The sequence below is a fragment of the Psilocybe cubensis genome, chromosome 5 (genome assembly GCF_017499595.1).
Source record: "Psilocybe cubensis strain MGC-MH-2018 chromosome 5, whole genome shotgun sequence".
Taxonomy (NCBI): Eukaryota; Fungi; Basidiomycota; class Agaricomycetes; order Agaricales; family Agrocybaceae; genus Psilocybe; species Psilocybe cubensis.
The window spans coordinates 52,710-70,036 of NC_063003.1; the positions used below are offsets into that span (position 1 = coordinate 52,710).

Genomic DNA, 17,327 nt, shown 5'->3' on the forward strand with positions numbered 1-17,327 from the left:
TACAGAAGTAGCTTGTCTTCATAGTTTGAGACGAGTGCTTTGACCAGCCCAGTCGCCGTGCTAAGGCTTAAAAAGGCCTAAGTTGAGGTTGCAGACAGAAAATTGCATTGGAGTAGTCTATATACAGTCTTATGTGACTTAATGTACGAGTGTTTATGCTCATGATTAATTTTATAATCTTGTAATGACTGTCCTACTTTCTTCACAAGTAGCAAGCCACTGCAAGCGGGACGAAAATCGAGTTCCCACGCCTCTACGGCACGGACGGCACAAATAATATTCATCTGGACAACTCTATATCTTCGGACCAAAGTTGAGGTACATGCGGAGAGGGTCACAGACTATGGTACTGAGTTTTTTATGTATGGATAGCATACCCTTATGTGTGCAGCTCCCATTCAAACTTAAGGGCATGCAAATACAATGACCGGGATAATTTCTTGTATGCTCGGAAATTATCTCTCTATAACCGGGACACCAAGGTATGTAGTTGGGTTCAAGAAAAATTGTAATTTATATGTATGGGGAAAGAAGTTTATACTTTGGTATTAAATGTGCAAACGGACAGCCATACACGTATGCCAGTAGATTACTGCTGTTTTCTCAGACTATTACCAGCAGAGTCTGATCTCATTATCCTGTGTACCACCAAATAAATTACAACGGACATCGCTGATATTCTGATTTTACGCTATATCTATGGTCAATATGTAGCTTTTACTCATGCATTATTGTGTAGCATATGCCCTTCTTGGATATTTACCACTATTCATGCATTTCTGACCCTTCAGATGCACGAATACACACAAGGATGCTCTATTTCATTCTTTTCACGATTCATAGTGTTTGCACAGTGCCAGAGATATCTGAAATGGTGCACAAGCTGTACTACGAAAATGTTTAGTCGCTCAAATGGCCAAATTCGACTGCAACGATGATGCTCAAGCTCAAGGTCTGTGTGCTACATTTTAGTAACATTTCTCGTTCATCAATAAACTCAATTCCAAAGTAACTACAAGTAGAGTCCCTGAGTGGCACGTGTCGAAGAGAGCCTTGAATCCAAAAATTGCAATTTTATCTTCATAATGCACTTGAAGTTTGTACGGCGTACACCATCCGCATAGACTTACACAGTGACCGGCTCAGATGCAAAGGGTAGACCCGAGGTATCCACCATCGCCACTGCTCTCAAAATTACCCACGTCGAACGTCGAACACGCGTCAACGCAGAAGGAGTAGTGATCTATCGGACATGAAGAGCATGCAGGCTTCTTGGACCTTACAAAGAATGCGCTAAAACACCGCCAAAAACAACAAATCACAAAGAAAAGACAGTCGAAGTTGTGAATGAAGCAACAGATCAGGCCAGTGATAGTCACTTTGAGAAGGTAGGGGTGACCTGTGTGGGAATGGACATGGCGAGGAGGGCGGGGCCCAAAATGCAAGAGGTGGCGAGGACGAGTGAGTGTCGAGAAAACTCACATCTTCTTTGATATCCGAATGAGTGCTTGATGTAATGCGGCGTGGTTGCGATTTTTGCAGAGGATACAATCTACAACCAATATTATTTTATATATACTTTTTCCACATTGTATTTGTTGGAACAAAGATTAAATCATCCGCGAACATTGAAAATCAACAGAAAGCTCCAACACACCGCTCCTTCTATGTGCCTAAGATCATTTATTCAAGGTAGCTGTTTTCAAGCAGTGCTTGCGAATAATAGAGGCCGTGAAGCTTGCCGATCATGCCGTGACCAAACAGATACAAGCTGAAGAGATGTAGCGATAAGATAAATACATATCTGACGATTCCTTCCAACAGTAGTCCCCGTCCCAACCGCTTTTCACCATTCCCGACGAATTACAGATGCTGCGGGCTGATAAGGTGCGATTATTTTTTTTGTTTGTAGATCTGTGATTGGAGTGCTTACTTTTCCGTCCACAGATCAGGCCTCATTCCTCTATACACCACATTTCCATGCTTGTCTATACGCACTATGCGTTCCGCCCGTTTCCCTCCTCTCTTAGCGCCCCTGTTGTACGAGCGGGGCCCTCTTTTCTTTATTAAGCTGACAGGATGAATAAACAAGTCAAATCCAAACACTGGGTATGTCCTTTTTCACAAACACTCACCTTCTACTTCCTTGCTCCGTTTGGGGCTCGGATCTGCAACTGTTTGCTTCAGTCCCACAGAATTCGAGAGATGGGAAATCAGAATTTACCTTCGAGCATTGCCTGATGATCCAGTATTCCTGGTAAATGTTGGCTCGACGGGCGCGAACCCGGAGCCATGTGGCTCGTTGTGCTCTTTGTGCTCCAACGTAGAATTTTGATTTCGTGTCTCTCCAAAAGAAGGACTCGGCATAGTTGAGTTGTATTGATAATTTTGCGCCCCTCCCAAGTGCCTCAGACCCTCCTCCCCGTGGTATGACAATGGGTGAGGCTGGTTCCGAACGACCATGTATGGAGGATACCTGTGACGAGGCATGTCAGTTTGCTGTCTTGATGGGCCAGCAAACAGGTCTCTCGGAAAAGTAGACCTCTGCGGAGGATGAGGACGACGTTCGGTCCCGTGTTCCGTTTCAAAAGTATTAACCGGCGTCTGAACTAAGTCGCTCCTGGACACGGATGATTGACCGTACACATGGTGTCCAAAATCTGAGTACATTGAATTGGGAGCTTTTGCAATTGAGCTGCGCATAGGCCTTGCAGCCGGCGTGTCATAGAATGGTGCGCTCGAAACGTCCCCCACAGTAGCGACCAGATTGTCATTTAGAAATGAAAAGTCTAAGTCGGTGTCCCATAGCTGTGCTGAATGTTGGGAGGGGTACGGAGCCAGCAATGATGCGGCTTGTGCCATTGCTTGGGAAGGATCATTTAAGGTGGCATCGCCGAGATTCAGTGGACCTTCATTCAGGTCATCGATACCACCCTGGGGGTGGGGAATGGAATTGACTTGCTGTGTACCTTGCTCTGAAGAATTTTGTTAACACAGGCTACGTGGAAAGGTATAGCATTTCGTACCAGGCATAAGATATTGGTGAAACAGAGAGGGGAGTAAGAGATCCTCCACGCTTCCTTCAAAATTGTTGATTGCATTTGGACGTTCATGGTAGCTATCTATTCCCCCAATACTATCAGCTTTAGACTAAAGTTTTTGTAGCCGTGATTACGATCTCACCAGTAACATTGAAATCGAATGGTTCAGACCCGCTCTGACTGAGCGAGATGCTCGAAAAATTGAAGAAGTTGTACTGAGACATTGGTTGAGAGGCAGCGAGGGGCTCTGATTCAAAAATTGGGAATGGGTCAAGGTGAGAAATTTCGAGGAAAACAATGGATGGTCAGATCTTTATAACATGAGAAAAAACCCTGAACACGCCTTCTTCGAGTCATCCCTCAGCGCCGGCTTTTCGCTGTGGGAAACAATACCATCGGAATCTTTTAATTACGCTTCTTAGCTGTCTCTCTCATCAAATCAGATGAGACGACAGTAAGTATGCCAGACAAAGTGACCTCAAGGTACAGACACTTACTGAAGGCTCAGATCATCACTGCTCTGAACAGTGTTATTTACCTCCAGGCTAAGTTGCGCAACGATCGAGTATTGAGCATGCGGCAGCCGTGATGTGTACTACACCGGGTAGATCACAATGGATAAACAACACACAATACTTGAATAGTTTTTTTTTTCCCACTGAATCCATACCCTGAAAGCTGTACGTCCAGTTTGATCACACGAAGTCTCCCATTTTCCTAACCGAAATTTAAAGCAAATCCTCTCAATGAATTAGGAGATACTCTAGTGGTGCGTGAAGTCTACTTAAATTTTACCACAATTTGACCAAAATTTATGGCTCACATTGTATCGACCCTGCATTCTTTCCAGAACGGCTCTGTCATCGTGCAGATAAAGTGGCAGTAGAGCCCTTAACAGTCCTTACCGCTCATCCCACGAACCCTGCGGCGCGGGGCGGAGTCAGATGGACTAAACAGAATAGTTGGCTACTATTCTGCGGCAATGCAAAGGGGGAAATAGAAATAAATTACTGCAAGAAAACCAGGGCTGGAATCTATACCACAAACCAGGAAACGTTCAGTATTTTTCTCCTAATACGATGCATTAAAATCATGGATGCCGATGTGCAACCAACGATTTCTATTCCATCCCTTGGGTAAGAGACTCGCTAAATTAACGACATAAAAAGCTTTCAAGCGGGAATACTGGATAGGTGTACAACTGTTTTACACCGCGAAATCCATCTGTTCAATGTAGCAGGGTCTCGTATGGTTGTGTGTTGCGTTGACTCTCTGCCAGCAGCTGTTTTTTGAACTCTGAACATCCAGAGATCACGGTCAGTGGGAGTCAAGAAGAGGCGGAACGCAAGGGTATTCATTAGCATTGGGATAAGACAGGACATTACAACTTACCCAAACGAGGGTTTAAAGATGGTATTCTCAAAGCGACATCGTACCTGATGCTCAACATGAGGAATTCAACGTCGACTATATGATATTATAATCATATTGACTCAGCAGCGTGCAGGGAGTATGGTAAATCTTGGAGATGTATAAGCTGTGTGGTGTGATATAGAGGGAATACGAATCAAAGAAGGAAACTTAGTCGGCTTGTGCACACGGGCACATTCAATTTCTCCTTCCGCCCTCTTGCTCCACATCTCAACAGGCCAACCATGTATAAATCAACGCCCAAATCCCCAACTTCCCCATACGCATCCAAGGACACACCATCTCATAACTCAACGATGTGTGTATGCGCTGATATTGCTGTTCGTCAGTCTCTAACAATTGGTATGGCCCTCTGTCTCTTGATTCTGTTTCTGACGGATAATGTGGGGGGTTTGATTCCAATATATGCCGTCCCGGGAAACATATAACCAGTAGGTACAGACGAGGCTGCACCACACAAAGCCGGCAGGGAACTTAAAAGCAGGATATGAGGGTTCGATATTAAGTCTTAAAAGATTCACTAAGTCAGAGTGCGCACTACAATGCTTTTTCCCACACTCAATTCAGCTTGCCGACAATACCGTGACCAAATCGATACAAATTGAAAAGATGCTACGATAAGATAAATATTTTCTCTCTGATGATCATTCTATCCAACGTTAGTCCCGCGCCCCCCAACCGCTATGTCCCATGTCCCACGAATTACAGGAATCTAAGGTGATGAGAGGAAAGAAGGTGCGTAAATCAGTCTGTTGTTTGTAGACCTGTGATAGGAGCGCTTACTTTTCTGTTCATTTTTCTTTGTCAGCGCATCCCTTGATACACCACCTTTCCAGTGACTCGGTCTATGCGTACTTTACGTACAAAGGGCTTTTCCCCTCGTTTGGCGCTCCGATTTCCTGCCCGAGGCACTCTTTTGGGTGCCACTCTGACATCATGCGAAAACATGTCAAATCGAGACTCAGTGCGTGAATTTTAAACACACTCACTTTCCATTTCCTTGTTCTTGCTGAGGCTCGGATCTGCAATATGGGTATGGGCCTGGAAAGGGTGTAGCGTGCGCCGCAGATTGGGAGAGATCACTCCAGGCGGCATTGCTGAGACCTAGCGGTCCTTCCTGGAGATAATCCGTGACCCCCAGGGGTTGGGGGATTGAGTTGATGTCCTGCTCTGCAGCATACGTGAACACAGGGTATGTGGAATAACATATCAGTCCGTACCAGGAATATGAGATCCTTGGAAGGGGGAGGGGAGTAAAAAATCCTCAAAGCCTCCTTCGAAATTGTCAAATCTGTACGCTGGTTCAAGGTAGCTATCTATTCATCCCCACACGATTGGTATTAGCCCAATGCACTCGTATTGACAATAAAGGTCTCACCAGTGATACCGGTTGCTTCAGATCCGCTGTGATAGAGCATGATGTTCGAGAAATTGAAGATGTTGGACTGGGACATTGAGAAAACAGCGAGGGGTGCTAAAGCGAAGATTGGGGAGACCCTGTATGGGGTGTTTCTGCTATGAGGCAGGCCCGTTTGCTGTCTTGACAACCCAACAGGCATGTCTAGCCGGGATGTAAATGCTGGTGCAGCATGTGAGGTGGATGCGAACTCGTGTGTCCTGTCAAAGGTGACAATCTTGCTTTCCATTGGCCTAGAAATGGGCAGGGCATCCGATAGGGTTCCACATGTCGCCCGCACGGGGTCCTTCCATCTCCTTTCTCGTTTTGCGGCTCCGACCTGCAATCATTTGCGTCAGTCCCAAACATTTCGAGAGATAGGAAATCAAAACATACTTTCGAGCATCTCCTGACGAGTCAGTTATCCATTCGGATATCTGCTCAACGGGCGTGAACCCGGGGCTTTCTTGCTGGTGATGTTCTATATGCTTGAATGTAGTGCTTTGCTTACTTGTCTCTCCAGATGGAGGACTCGGCAAGGTTGTATTGTTGTGCAGTATTTAAACATATCAGGGATTACCGCCGACGGGATACCCTCTAAATCACCCTCTACTCCGCTCAGAGGGTAGCGGTTAGCTATTGCATCGATCATGCCATATTTTAGAATAGTGTTCATATACCGTAAAATCGCAATCTCACCTACGGTACCCGTTGCATCCCATTCATTCCGACCAAGGGTGATCTTTGAAGATCTAGCGTCGTTTATAGACATCAAGGGCTTCAATTTGAAGAGAAATAAAAGTATAGACACAACATTTGGGAGCGGATTGTAGTGGGAATTTTCAAGATGAACAATGGACGGCTCGATCTTTATAACATGAGAAAAAAAAAAGGTTGAACACGGTCATCCCCCTGCGCTGGCTATTGGCTGTGGGAAACTCAGCTAGCGGTATCTTTTGGAGTTCTCCCTTTCATTGGACAGGTCAACGGTGATGATTTTGAGGAATGATTTCAAGGTAAAGAAATAATTACGCTCAGCAATTAGCCTTCGGTTGATCAGCATTTTCTACCTCCCGAATATGTTTTGCAGGCGGTAAGTGTTAAGCACGCGGTGGCCGCAATGTGTACTACACCGGGTAGATTATAACTGATTAACCATACACAATATGCACAGTAATTCTTTCCCACCGCCCCGCCGAATCGATCACCTGAAACCGTACGCTCCGTCACCGTTGTAGACATCAAGTACAAATACAATGATACACTGTTTCGCACTCAAAGCCAAATACCTGGTAATGAATAAAGAGAACCTGTAATGGAGAGAAGCGATTGCCAACATCCGTACTGAATGTAGATTCAAATAAATTAACGATGAAAATGGTGAACCAGGTTAGAAAAAACACGGTTAGAGTGGACTGTAACCCCACAACCTATGAAAACACCTCAAGAGATACGGACTCGTATGCCTATTCTAACAACTCATAAAACCGATGTCCTACATCCTCGGCTCGACTGAAGAGTGGTGAATGACTGGTTTGAGATGGATTGGGTAATTAAATGAACTCATACGTATATGTTAAATGACGCACCTAGAGCCATGGGTCATTCTTTGTGCTGGAACACCGCAGTGTTTCTTGATTCTCAACATGTCTATAGAGCCCACATCAACGCCTGGTATTTAGTGGAGGAGTGTTAAAATAAACGATAGGCGGGAGCTTGAGGAGAGAATCAATAATGGTGGGACATAAAAGCGAAGAACTTCCCACCGAGTTACTGAAAATATTTGGGTACTATGGTCAAGATCTTCAAATAGAAAAGATCCGCGATGACTCCTCCAAGTGAATGACGCATAATTAACAGATGAAAGTGCTACATTATCGCGCTGGTCGTTGTGGCTGAAGCTGACGCTGAAGGGCTTGGACAGCGGCGTGGGAGAAAATAGCGCTGACTTGATCATATTTCGAGCGGAGATTGAACGTCTTCGGCTCAAACTACGCGACAAACACATCGTGTTGGCTTTGGGTGGCGCGAGATTTAATCCACTTGCCAGCGCCTCCTTCATCTACCCCCAATATCTAGCACTTCTGTCACACACTCTGTCACCGACTCCACATCCGTGCAGCAGACATACATAAACGCAGGAACCTGTCACCCTTTTGGGAACCTCGCCGCTCTAGAACATGTATGCATTGAAGGGCGTTGCTGATGCGTTTGGAAACTCATGGTACGTCGCAGCGTATGTATAACACCCCCTCTGTTTCACTCTAATTAGCAGTCGATCACATCCTCAAGCATGCGACCTGGACATATTCGATTTTCACCCATCTTGTACAACCTCTCGAACACTCGCATCCTCCCCATCTACTTCCCTTTTTAGATAAGACCACTGTGCTCTCCTTCCTCCTGTTTCTCATCAAAAGGCTCAACTGCACAATACCGGATTCACTACATCACTTTCTCGACGGATTTGAGCGTGAGAAAGTGGGGTGTTTGAAAACGTAGGTCGAGATTGGGATGTTCTCTTTCGATTGCTATGGTACGTCTCCCATTTTCTCCTTGGTATGCATGCTTCCGCTTCTTTTTGTGACTCCTTTTTTGAATCTGCATGCTTCCTGCCTCATTGTCGCTGTCAAGTTTCATTTTAACGTTCGCACAATCTCCCGCCCGACTCCTCGCACACCAGCACTTCCCCGTCCTCTTACACTGTGGCCCCGACTTCTGGCAAACTTGTCATATACAATCCGCGTCTTCTGCTCTTAAGGATGTTTGACAACATGTGAATGTTCCCCCGCACGGGGTCTGGAGGAGTGATAGAGTTGTTAGACGGTGGAGACAACCGTGTCGCTTCCGGAGGTTGATGCGAAGCTCTTCTGATCACCCTCCGTCAGGTTTTGTGGTATGTCTGTACTACCTTGTCCATGTTGCTCATGCTCACCGTATCATGTCTCGACTATATTGCATACTACTTGCACTCTTTGCCTCCCATACGTTATAGATTCTACAGTGTGCACATACTCCCCCCCTCCCGCTCGACTCGACGCTCTTCGATACATCCCCCCCTCATCTTATGCGGCCTGCCCTTCATGTATGCATCGTCCGCTGCCCGGTTGACCCTATGTCAGTAATCCGCACCCCGCTTCTTTGTCGCGCCCGTCTTTATTTTTCCTTTTTTACTACTTTACCATACAGGGCTGTTAAACGACCACAAAAGAAGGATTGTGAACAGGTAGACAAACACAAATAGGCCTGCCGCTTCGCATCTTAACCCGGGCGCCGGTGGGCTAGGTCCCGCTACACCCATGGACTCTTCAAGCTCCTTTGGAGTGTCCGGTTGCGGTTCGGGGTATGGGAGTAATGGAAGTGGAGGGGGTAATGGAGGTAATGGAGGAGGAGGGGAGGAACAGGTCAAAACGCATTCTGCGATGTCGCCATTCCATGCCAAGTAAGATTCGATTGGGGGAAGGGATTGGGATGCGTGAGGGTCTTCAGGGTCTGGGTGAGGGGGAGAGGGAGGGGCATCTTGTGTATGTTTCGTCTTCTGTGTGTTACATCCCATTCTTTACCAGTAATCGGCACCTAGCTTCTTTGTTTCGCCCATCTTTGGTTCTCTTTTTTAACTATTTATCATACAGGGCCGTTAAACAACAACAGAAGATCATTGTGAATGCGAACACAAACAACAAACGCAATCAGGCAAAGGCGCCCACCACGTGGGGAATGATGTTTCGTAGCTTAACAATGACTGATTGTATGTGGCGCTGGTATCGACCTGTTACGCTCGGCTGTTCTCGTCGAGCCACCATGTATGCGCATACGGGGAGTTGGGTTTAGTGTGTTCATGACCCCCTGTTTATGCCCCCCTCTCTCAGGGATCAGGATACTGATATTCCTCTGCACAATATCTCTGAAGCACAGAGTGCAGTATTGTTTGGGATGGGACCGTACTAAAATGAAATAATGGGGTGGTTTGTTACGTTCTCCGTAGTATAACGTCTTTACTTGAATCATACACAAAGAAACCTTTGTAATATAGAATTTATATACTCGAGCACCGCATCAATGTCAATACCTCATTCTCAATGTTCCGCATTATCATTCCCGACAAGGGGACACGGACACTCATGCCACTGTGGCATGGACGCAGCCGCCGTATTCTCAACTTTGTGTCTCACACCCCATACACCCCTCCGTCGACCTCGAACCCTCCCTCGATCTCATCACAGATATCGTTCGACGATCATCCATTATCTGTCTATTGCTACATTCGATCTCTTGATCCACAATACCTAATTGTGGTAGAACCGCCACGCCAGTAATCTCGAAAGCCAACCAACGCCGGCAGAATACTAGCACAGAATTCCAGGAACCCGGAGGTTCGTTTTGGTGAAGGGGAAACAAAATAGACTTTTTATGAAGCTGTGCCTCTTCGATATCCAATTCGGCTATTTCATTGTGAGAGCGGTAAGTCGCGTTGTAACACATCATCTTCCTTGCTTTATGTTTTTCCAGCGCTTACGAGTATTGTAGTGATTTGGAAGATGACGGCGAATTACCCCACGATCAGAGCAGGAACACCGAATTTCTAGTGACTCAACGTGCACCGTTCGAGAACAAATATCTCGGCCCAACCCTTCGTTACACGGTCGTGCAGTACGAATATGTGAGTAAAAAATTCCCAAGTATCATTTCGTTGTCTTGAATGTGCGCTAACCACTGCTAGCCAGTTCTTTCTCTGTTCACTCTCCGGGTACATCAATGATAGGGTACTCCCCCGTCGACACATCGTCTTCGAAAAGACGAACTTGGGAGTACCATCACTAGCTTGTCGCCCTAAGCAACAACAAAGCGATTCAAATTGCCTAACACTCCCAGCTAGGAATACGAGTCGGACACAGGCCAGCAGAATAAGAGGAATAGGCGAGAAGTGATCAGAAAGATTGGAGCGGGTAGACGTGTGATATCGCGGGTAAGCGACTTTGGTTGACTGTGGCTTTGACCTGCTGTGCTGCAATTCAATCCGCGTGCTTGTAATTCAATCTTGAACGTTAAGGCCTAAGGTGCACACAGATGGTTTTGGATCATAGTCGTAATTTTATATCTTAATCTTAATGAGTTACCCACAAAATCACATTTGATCGCTGAGAAACGATACAATTTCACTATGCAAATACACTTATTATTATCATTAATCACCATAAATGAACATGTGAGCTAGGCCGATGAAGTACAGGTGAATATCGATGTCGCCGTACTCGCAGGAAGTCCGTTGTACAGGCCATCATCCGCAGGTAGTTCAATTGAACTATGGCGCGAAGGACTGCCACCAAATCAACAAGAACAGCCACACCACCCACATGTGTAGACTAAACACCCTAAAAGAGGGTGTGCGTATAGGGTGTATACGAAACCACACCTGCTTTGACGATACCCGGACAGCGTGAGTGATAGGAAATGTAAAACAATATTAAGTATCGTGCAACACATCACCCAGAGAGGTTGGACGATGAGGCACCTACACACGCAATGGACACAGACGTAAATAGGCTCTGAGCGATGGATGAGTCTGCACACGGGAATACACTCTTGCACAAAGTCACAAGTGCCGCGGCGCGTCGACATGCCCGCTAGGATCGAGGGATAGACCTCCCCCCATGAATGCATATGTGGGTTTGCGAGTCAAAATCAGACCGTGGAATATATGGGAAGGAACAGGTGAGAGTGTAGTGGCGCAGCAAGACGGTATGAGGTACGCACATGCACCGTGCGATTGCAGCGCAATACTGGGATGTTTCAGATGTTAAGCAGAGAAAGAAGGAGTTGACAGAGAGAGTAGAGCGGAAGAGGCGGAGAAACATGGTAGTCATATGCAATTAACGAGCTGCACAGAGTCGAGTGGAATCGGGATAAGATGTGAAATTAAGACTCACTCAAACGACGGTTCAACAACACCTTCGCCAAGCGACGCTGTACATGATGCTCAGTTTGTCCGATACCGACCATACAATACCACAGTGGAAAATGGTGCGATGATTTATCAATGTGGGGGTGGAATGGTTAGGATGTGAGCATGAAGGCGGTGGTAGATTCTATGCAGAGGAAACAGTGAGGATATGAATCACAGAAGAAGACTCACTCGGCTTACACACACGCGCGCACATCCAACACATCCACCCACACCGTCGTTCCGCTTCTCATAGTACCCAATGCATCTACACCAATTACCCAAATTTGCCGATCACACGCCAACAAAGCACGTATGTGTGCAGATGACACCCTCTTGATCTCGCTCTTGTTCCATACCGGAGTCCGATTTGTAAAGGACAATAGTGACGCGGGTTCGACGCCGATACGTGGCTTCTCAAGCAACATACCACCAGTACACAGAAGCGAGGATGCACCAGACGAAGAGGACGGAGACTGCAACGTGGAATCGACAGGTACGAGTGGTGGCTTAAATCTTGAGTCTCAAAGGATTCATTAAGCAGAGTGTGATTGCGAGTGGTGGGGTATCGGGGTGGGCGTAGATGGCAAGGTTAAAAGTCGGAACCGAGATGAGGAGAGACCGTGTCGATAGCAAAGCGTGTTGATTCGTACTGCCTGTTACGGTGTTTAGCCGTGTTGTTTGGCGTGTTCGGCCAGCTACATACCCCACGCGATGCCGCAGGCAAAGCAGAATACACCGCCTATGTGTATCGACCAATGACTGTCTCTCCAACTGCTTTTTCCAAACTCTGCCATTCCAATACAATCTATGAAGTTTTGGATATCACTATGGTATGCCTTATGGATTTTTCCTATGTTACGCTAAACTGATTTTCTCCATCTGGGATTCGCTCCAACAGTCATGGTTCCGCAACTGGTCTTGGCTTCTCCAATACATATGGAGATACATAGTCCTGTTTTACGTTCACAATGCACTTGATATTTGGATTAATCGACTTACAATAAGACGGCCTCGGGAGTGTTTCGGTAGGCCATTTACAAGAAGCTTACTGGGAGCCTACACAATGGTTATAAACATGAATTTCGTTAGATCATAAATCCAGCACGGCTGACCTTGTCGGTGATGATCCGTCCATGACCAGTATTCTCCACAGGGCCTGCAGCACTCGGAATAAGGCCTTTAACCGTTGGTGAGAAAATCATTGTTTTGAAGAGCAGTTTACAGTGTTTTCATAATTAACAAAGCCACGGTTCCTCACCGATATACAGAGCACAGCAGCCTTGAGTTATACGTAGCTATAGACAGATATCGAGCGTTAGGTTGATGCTGCATAGATAAACAAAAGGGCATCCTGGACGTCATTGTTGACAATGCCAGGGTACTAGTATATGGGAGAATAGAAACAGGATATGACGGTGGTTTAAGCTGTGTACAGTACCGTACGTCTTATATATCAATACGTTGTGTGTAGGTATTTTTATGACTCGATATCCGCAGCTTGATTGTGTGTATGGACCCTATGGACGGTATGGACTTGGCAGTCCATTGTCTTGGGCGTTGTCTAAATTAGTAACTAGAGATACACACGCACATCTACATCGGGCAATAAAACAGTGGAACTCTTTCTGTTGGACACTAACCTCAGCTACTTTGGTATATAATTCTCAGTTGGTTTCAAAGAATATGGGACACGAGGAGGATTGATCGTTATTCGACAATCTATAAGCAATATCGTTCAGGTAATCTATAAGAAATATGGTTCAGCTTGATGTAACGTATCAGATAGGACACACCATCGGGCAACATTATAAATTATGGGTTTGTTCAGTCCCGAGAAATTGTTGCTAATGTTCATCGGATTCAAACCAGGGCAAACAGCGTTCTGATCTGACCGCAATCAATAAACACTCTCACCAACGGCGAAGTCTTTCAATCGGAGATCAAACAATGTTGATTTGTGGCTGTGCCGTGAGGCCCAGACCGTTTGAACCCTTGCACTTTGTGCTGACGCGCCGCGCCCGATGGCGACTCTTCGACAAGGCTCATTCAAGTTCATATTTCCTTGCGGTTTACACCACTTACTTGCTTCAATCACCTTTTCTCACGCCTACCAAATGTTTTTTTGTCCGACAATGCGTGTTCGAAAGTCATTGCGAAAGTCAAAGAACTTGAACGGTTATAGGCAGAAGAAAGATCGGTCCGGTATACCTTGTATCAAGGAAGGGTGCATGTGGAAAGGAGGTTACTGAGATTTCTTTGTCACTGGTGCGTTGACTCTGGTATACCACCGATGTGCTGAGATTATGTCCTGGCCGTAGATTTGGAAGTCGTCGATCTCGATCTAAAATCTCATCTGCCCCCTTTTGAACCAAAACAAACTGCATGTGCCGCCAACTCGGTCAAGGACTCCTCGTAGATGGCGCCTTGCTTCAGACAGCCACTCGCACAGGCAGCCTCCGTGTATGTCCATCTGCACATCTGCAATTGAAGGACGCTATACTCCCCCGACCACCATCCGCATTGAGTGGCACACTCGCCGCCTTTCAGTTAAGAATATAATGTATCTGAGGTATCCACTCGCACACCACGTTCCCAATCACCCACATTGACCGTAGAGCACGTGTCAGCGCAGGAGGTGTAATCTGGGTTTAATACAACGTTAAAAACTACAGCGGACACACACAAAACTGGTCCCGGTGTCTGTTTCTGAGTATCTAGGCCATGAGTAATGCTATGCAGTCTCAGAACAGAGTCACTGACTAATTTATTAGACAAGTACATATGCTGGTATCAAACAACTCACCTAGAGAACACCAAAGTATTCCTATCAAATTCTATATGGATCCTTTGTAGCTGATGCATCGTAAAGAATGTACCAGCACTATAGCGTTAACAAGACGCACGTTAACGTAGAAGATATTCTGGACTCTGTAAATGAAACTACGTCCGGACCTTTCAAAAATATTTACAAGTGTTTGTGCTTTACAATTCTTAACGACATTTCAATAGGGATCCGTACCGGTAACTCGAATTCGTTGGAATATGTCGTGGGGTGCCCATGGCTAGATATCGGTGAAAGGATATTGCATACCTCTCAAGCATCAGTGCTGATTGCTATATCGAATATGTTCAGTTGATCTGACCCGGTCTTGCGTGATAACACATTAATTTGATTAAATGGTGAGAATTATGCCTAGATATTGCATGACCTCTATCATATTTCTTTTTCTATTTACCTCGAGAACCTATCTATTCTATCAGGCGACAAATATTCCCTCAGATGATTTTTCAAGGTGTTTTTTAGACTCTTTCTCGTTGAACAAAAATGTTTTTGAAACTCGGCGAAGCTTGCCGATCATGCCGTGACCAAATCGATACAAACTGAACAGATGTACCGATAAGATAAATATTATGTCTGATTCCTTCTACCCAACGTCAGTCCTCCGCTCCCCAACCTCCCTACAAATCACAGGTGCGTCAGTTTGTTGTTTGTAGATCTGTGATTGGAGTGCTTACTGTTCTATTTCCCTCGCTGTGCGTACGTCGGGCCTCATTCCTTTATACACCACATTTCCATACTTGTCTATACGCACTATGCGCTCCGCCCGTTTCCTTCCTTGATTGGCGCCCCCGCTGGATGATCTGGGCGCTCTTTTCCGTATCAAGCTGACATGATGTAGAAGAATGTCAGATTAAAACAGTCGGTATGTGATTTTTTGAACATGCGCACCATCCACTCCCTGCCTTCCTTTGACACTCGGATCTGCAACCGTTTGTGTCAGTCCTACAAATTTCGAGAGATGGGAAATCAGAATATACCTTCGAGAATTGCCTGATGATCCGGCATTCCTTGTGGATGTTGGCTCAACGGGCGTGGACCCGGAGCCATATAGCTCGTTGCGTCCTTGGTTCTCGGACATTCCATTTTGATGTCTTGTCTCTCCAAAAGCTGGACTCGGCAAGATTGAGGTGTCTTGAATACTGTATGCGCCTCCCAAGTACCCCAGACCATCATCTTGCCCATGGTGTGGTACCGGGTTAGGTAGACTCCAGATGGCCCTGTATGGGGTGCCCCTCTGATGAGGCAGATTGGTTTGCCGCCTTGATGTGCCCACAGACATATGCTGCTGGAAGGGGAATATTGGTGCAGAAATTGCACCCATTGTGGGCTCGTATACGATGTCAAAACTATTGATCGGGGCGTGACTCATTGTGCGCCCGATATTGGAGTCGTTAAAAGACTCCTGACAGGCCACAGAGGAGCTCGCAAACGGTGCAGCGAGCTCACCCTGAATATTATCCATCTGCACGGAAGTCGGCGGGTGATAAGGAGGATTATCCCATGACATCGCCGCGGGATCGTTAAAATACTCGTTCATCAACGTAAGATCGATGTCCCCGAGCTTCGTCCAATCCAACGATAGGTCTGTGACGGGCATTGGTGTCTCTTGTGCGGCTGATTCATGGTTCTATGGATGAGAGGTGGTTAAGTTGATATACCACATTGAAGTGGGGGTTAGGACACGTACGAGTGGACCATGTGTAACCCCCAGTGTTGGGGACACTGCGTTCCCGTCCTGCAAACGTTTATCTACAACGTTTGAAATGTCATTTCTTGGAGTAATCCCCCAATATTCAAACATATCGGGGATTAATGGTTGTCGGATATCTGCTGTAGTACCATCTACTCCGCTCAGAGGGTAATGGTTTACTGGCAGATTAATGATGTGTATTAGAGTAATGTACATACAACGAGAGTCGCGATCTCACCGGCCTCAGTCTCATCAGCACCGTTCTGAGCAAGCATGATCTTGGAAGAAATAGAGGTGTTATAGGACATTGTGGGTTTGAATTCGAAGAGGAGAACTGATGGTTCAGAGATAAAATTCAGTGGGAGCGGATCGAAGTGGGAACTTTTGAGGTGAACAATGGACTGTCAAATCTTTATAACATGAGAAAAAACCCTGAACACGCCTTCTTCGAGTCATTCCTCAGTGCTGGAATGTCGCTGTGGGAAACAGTACGGTCGGTATCTTTTCATTACACTTCTCAGCTATCTTCTCGTTAAATTGGATGGCACGACAGCGAGGATGCCAGACCCAATGACCTCAAGGTATAGACATTTATTAAAAGCTGAGATCATTATGGGTTTGAACATCATTATTTACCTCTAAGCTAAGTTGCGCAGGCATCGAGTATGGAGCACGCGGCAGCCGCGATGTGTACTACACCGGGTAGATCATAGCGGATAGACAACACACAATACGTATACAGTATGTCTTTCCCACTGAATCGATAACCTGAAAGCTGTACGGTCCGCCACTTTGTTCACACATATAGTCTCCCACTTTTTCATGTCAAATCCACAACCAAAAATCCTATTAATACATCATGAGATACTGTAACTCGCGTGAAACTCTACTCACATTTTACCAAAATTCGAGAAAGGTTCATGGCTCACATCGTATTGACCGTGTATTCTTTCTAGGACGGCGGTGTCTGCGGAGGCATACAT

General features: G+C 45.9%; 5 protein-coding genes across 5 annotated transcripts; 1 reads left to right on the forward strand and 4 right to left on the reverse strand.

Moving 5' to 3' along the window:
• Nucleotides 1-1,745: 1,745 nt before the first annotated feature.
• On the reverse strand, nt 1,746-3,265 carry JR316_0005506 (uncharacterized protein; the record flags this gene model as incomplete). The annotated part of the gene is made up of 6 exons (XM_047891264.1): nt 1,746-1,872; nt 1,934-2,071; nt 2,136-2,168; nt 2,225-2,975; nt 3,027-3,122; nt 3,184-3,265. 6 exons carry the CDS (start codon nt 3,263-3,265, stop codon nt 1,746-1,748), a joined length of 1,227 nt encoding a protein of 408 aa, XP_047748613.1.
• A 5,781-nt stretch (nt 3,266-9,046) lies between these two features.
• JR316_0005507 (uncharacterized protein) lies at nt 9,047-9,424 on the reverse strand (the record flags this gene model as incomplete). The annotated part of the gene is made up of 1 exon (XM_047891265.1): nt 9,047-9,424. One exon carries the CDS (start codon nt 9,422-9,424, stop codon nt 9,047-9,049), a length of 378 nt encoding a protein of 125 aa, XP_047748614.1.
• Nucleotides 9,425-12,124: 2,700 nt separating this feature from the next.
• On the forward strand, nt 12,125-12,681 carry JR316_0005508 (uncharacterized protein; the record flags this gene model as incomplete). Its single annotated transcript, XM_047891266.1, has 2 exons — nt 12,125-12,305; nt 12,482-12,681. The coding sequence occupies 2 exons, from the start codon at nt 12,125-12,127 to the stop codon at nt 12,679-12,681; spliced, it is 381 nt and encodes a 126-aa protein (XP_047748615.1).
• A 29-nt stretch (nt 12,682-12,710) lies between these two features.
• JR316_0005509 (uncharacterized protein) lies at nt 12,711-13,014 on the reverse strand (the record flags this gene model as incomplete). The annotated part of the gene is made up of 3 exons (XM_047891267.1): nt 12,711-12,764; nt 12,812-12,868; nt 12,925-13,014. The coding sequence occupies 3 exons, from the start codon at nt 13,012-13,014 to the stop codon at nt 12,711-12,713; spliced, it is 201 nt and encodes a 66-aa protein (XP_047748616.1).
• A 2,310-nt stretch (nt 13,015-15,324) lies between these two features.
• JR316_0005510 (uncharacterized protein) lies at nt 15,325-16,652 on the reverse strand (the record flags this gene model as incomplete). Its single annotated transcript, XM_047891268.1, has 4 exons — nt 15,325-15,478; nt 15,632-16,281; nt 16,342-16,523; nt 16,583-16,652. 4 exons carry the CDS (start codon nt 16,650-16,652, stop codon nt 15,325-15,327), a joined length of 1,056 nt encoding a protein of 351 aa, XP_047748617.1.
• Between the last annotated feature and the right edge of the window lie 675 nt (nt 16,653-17,327).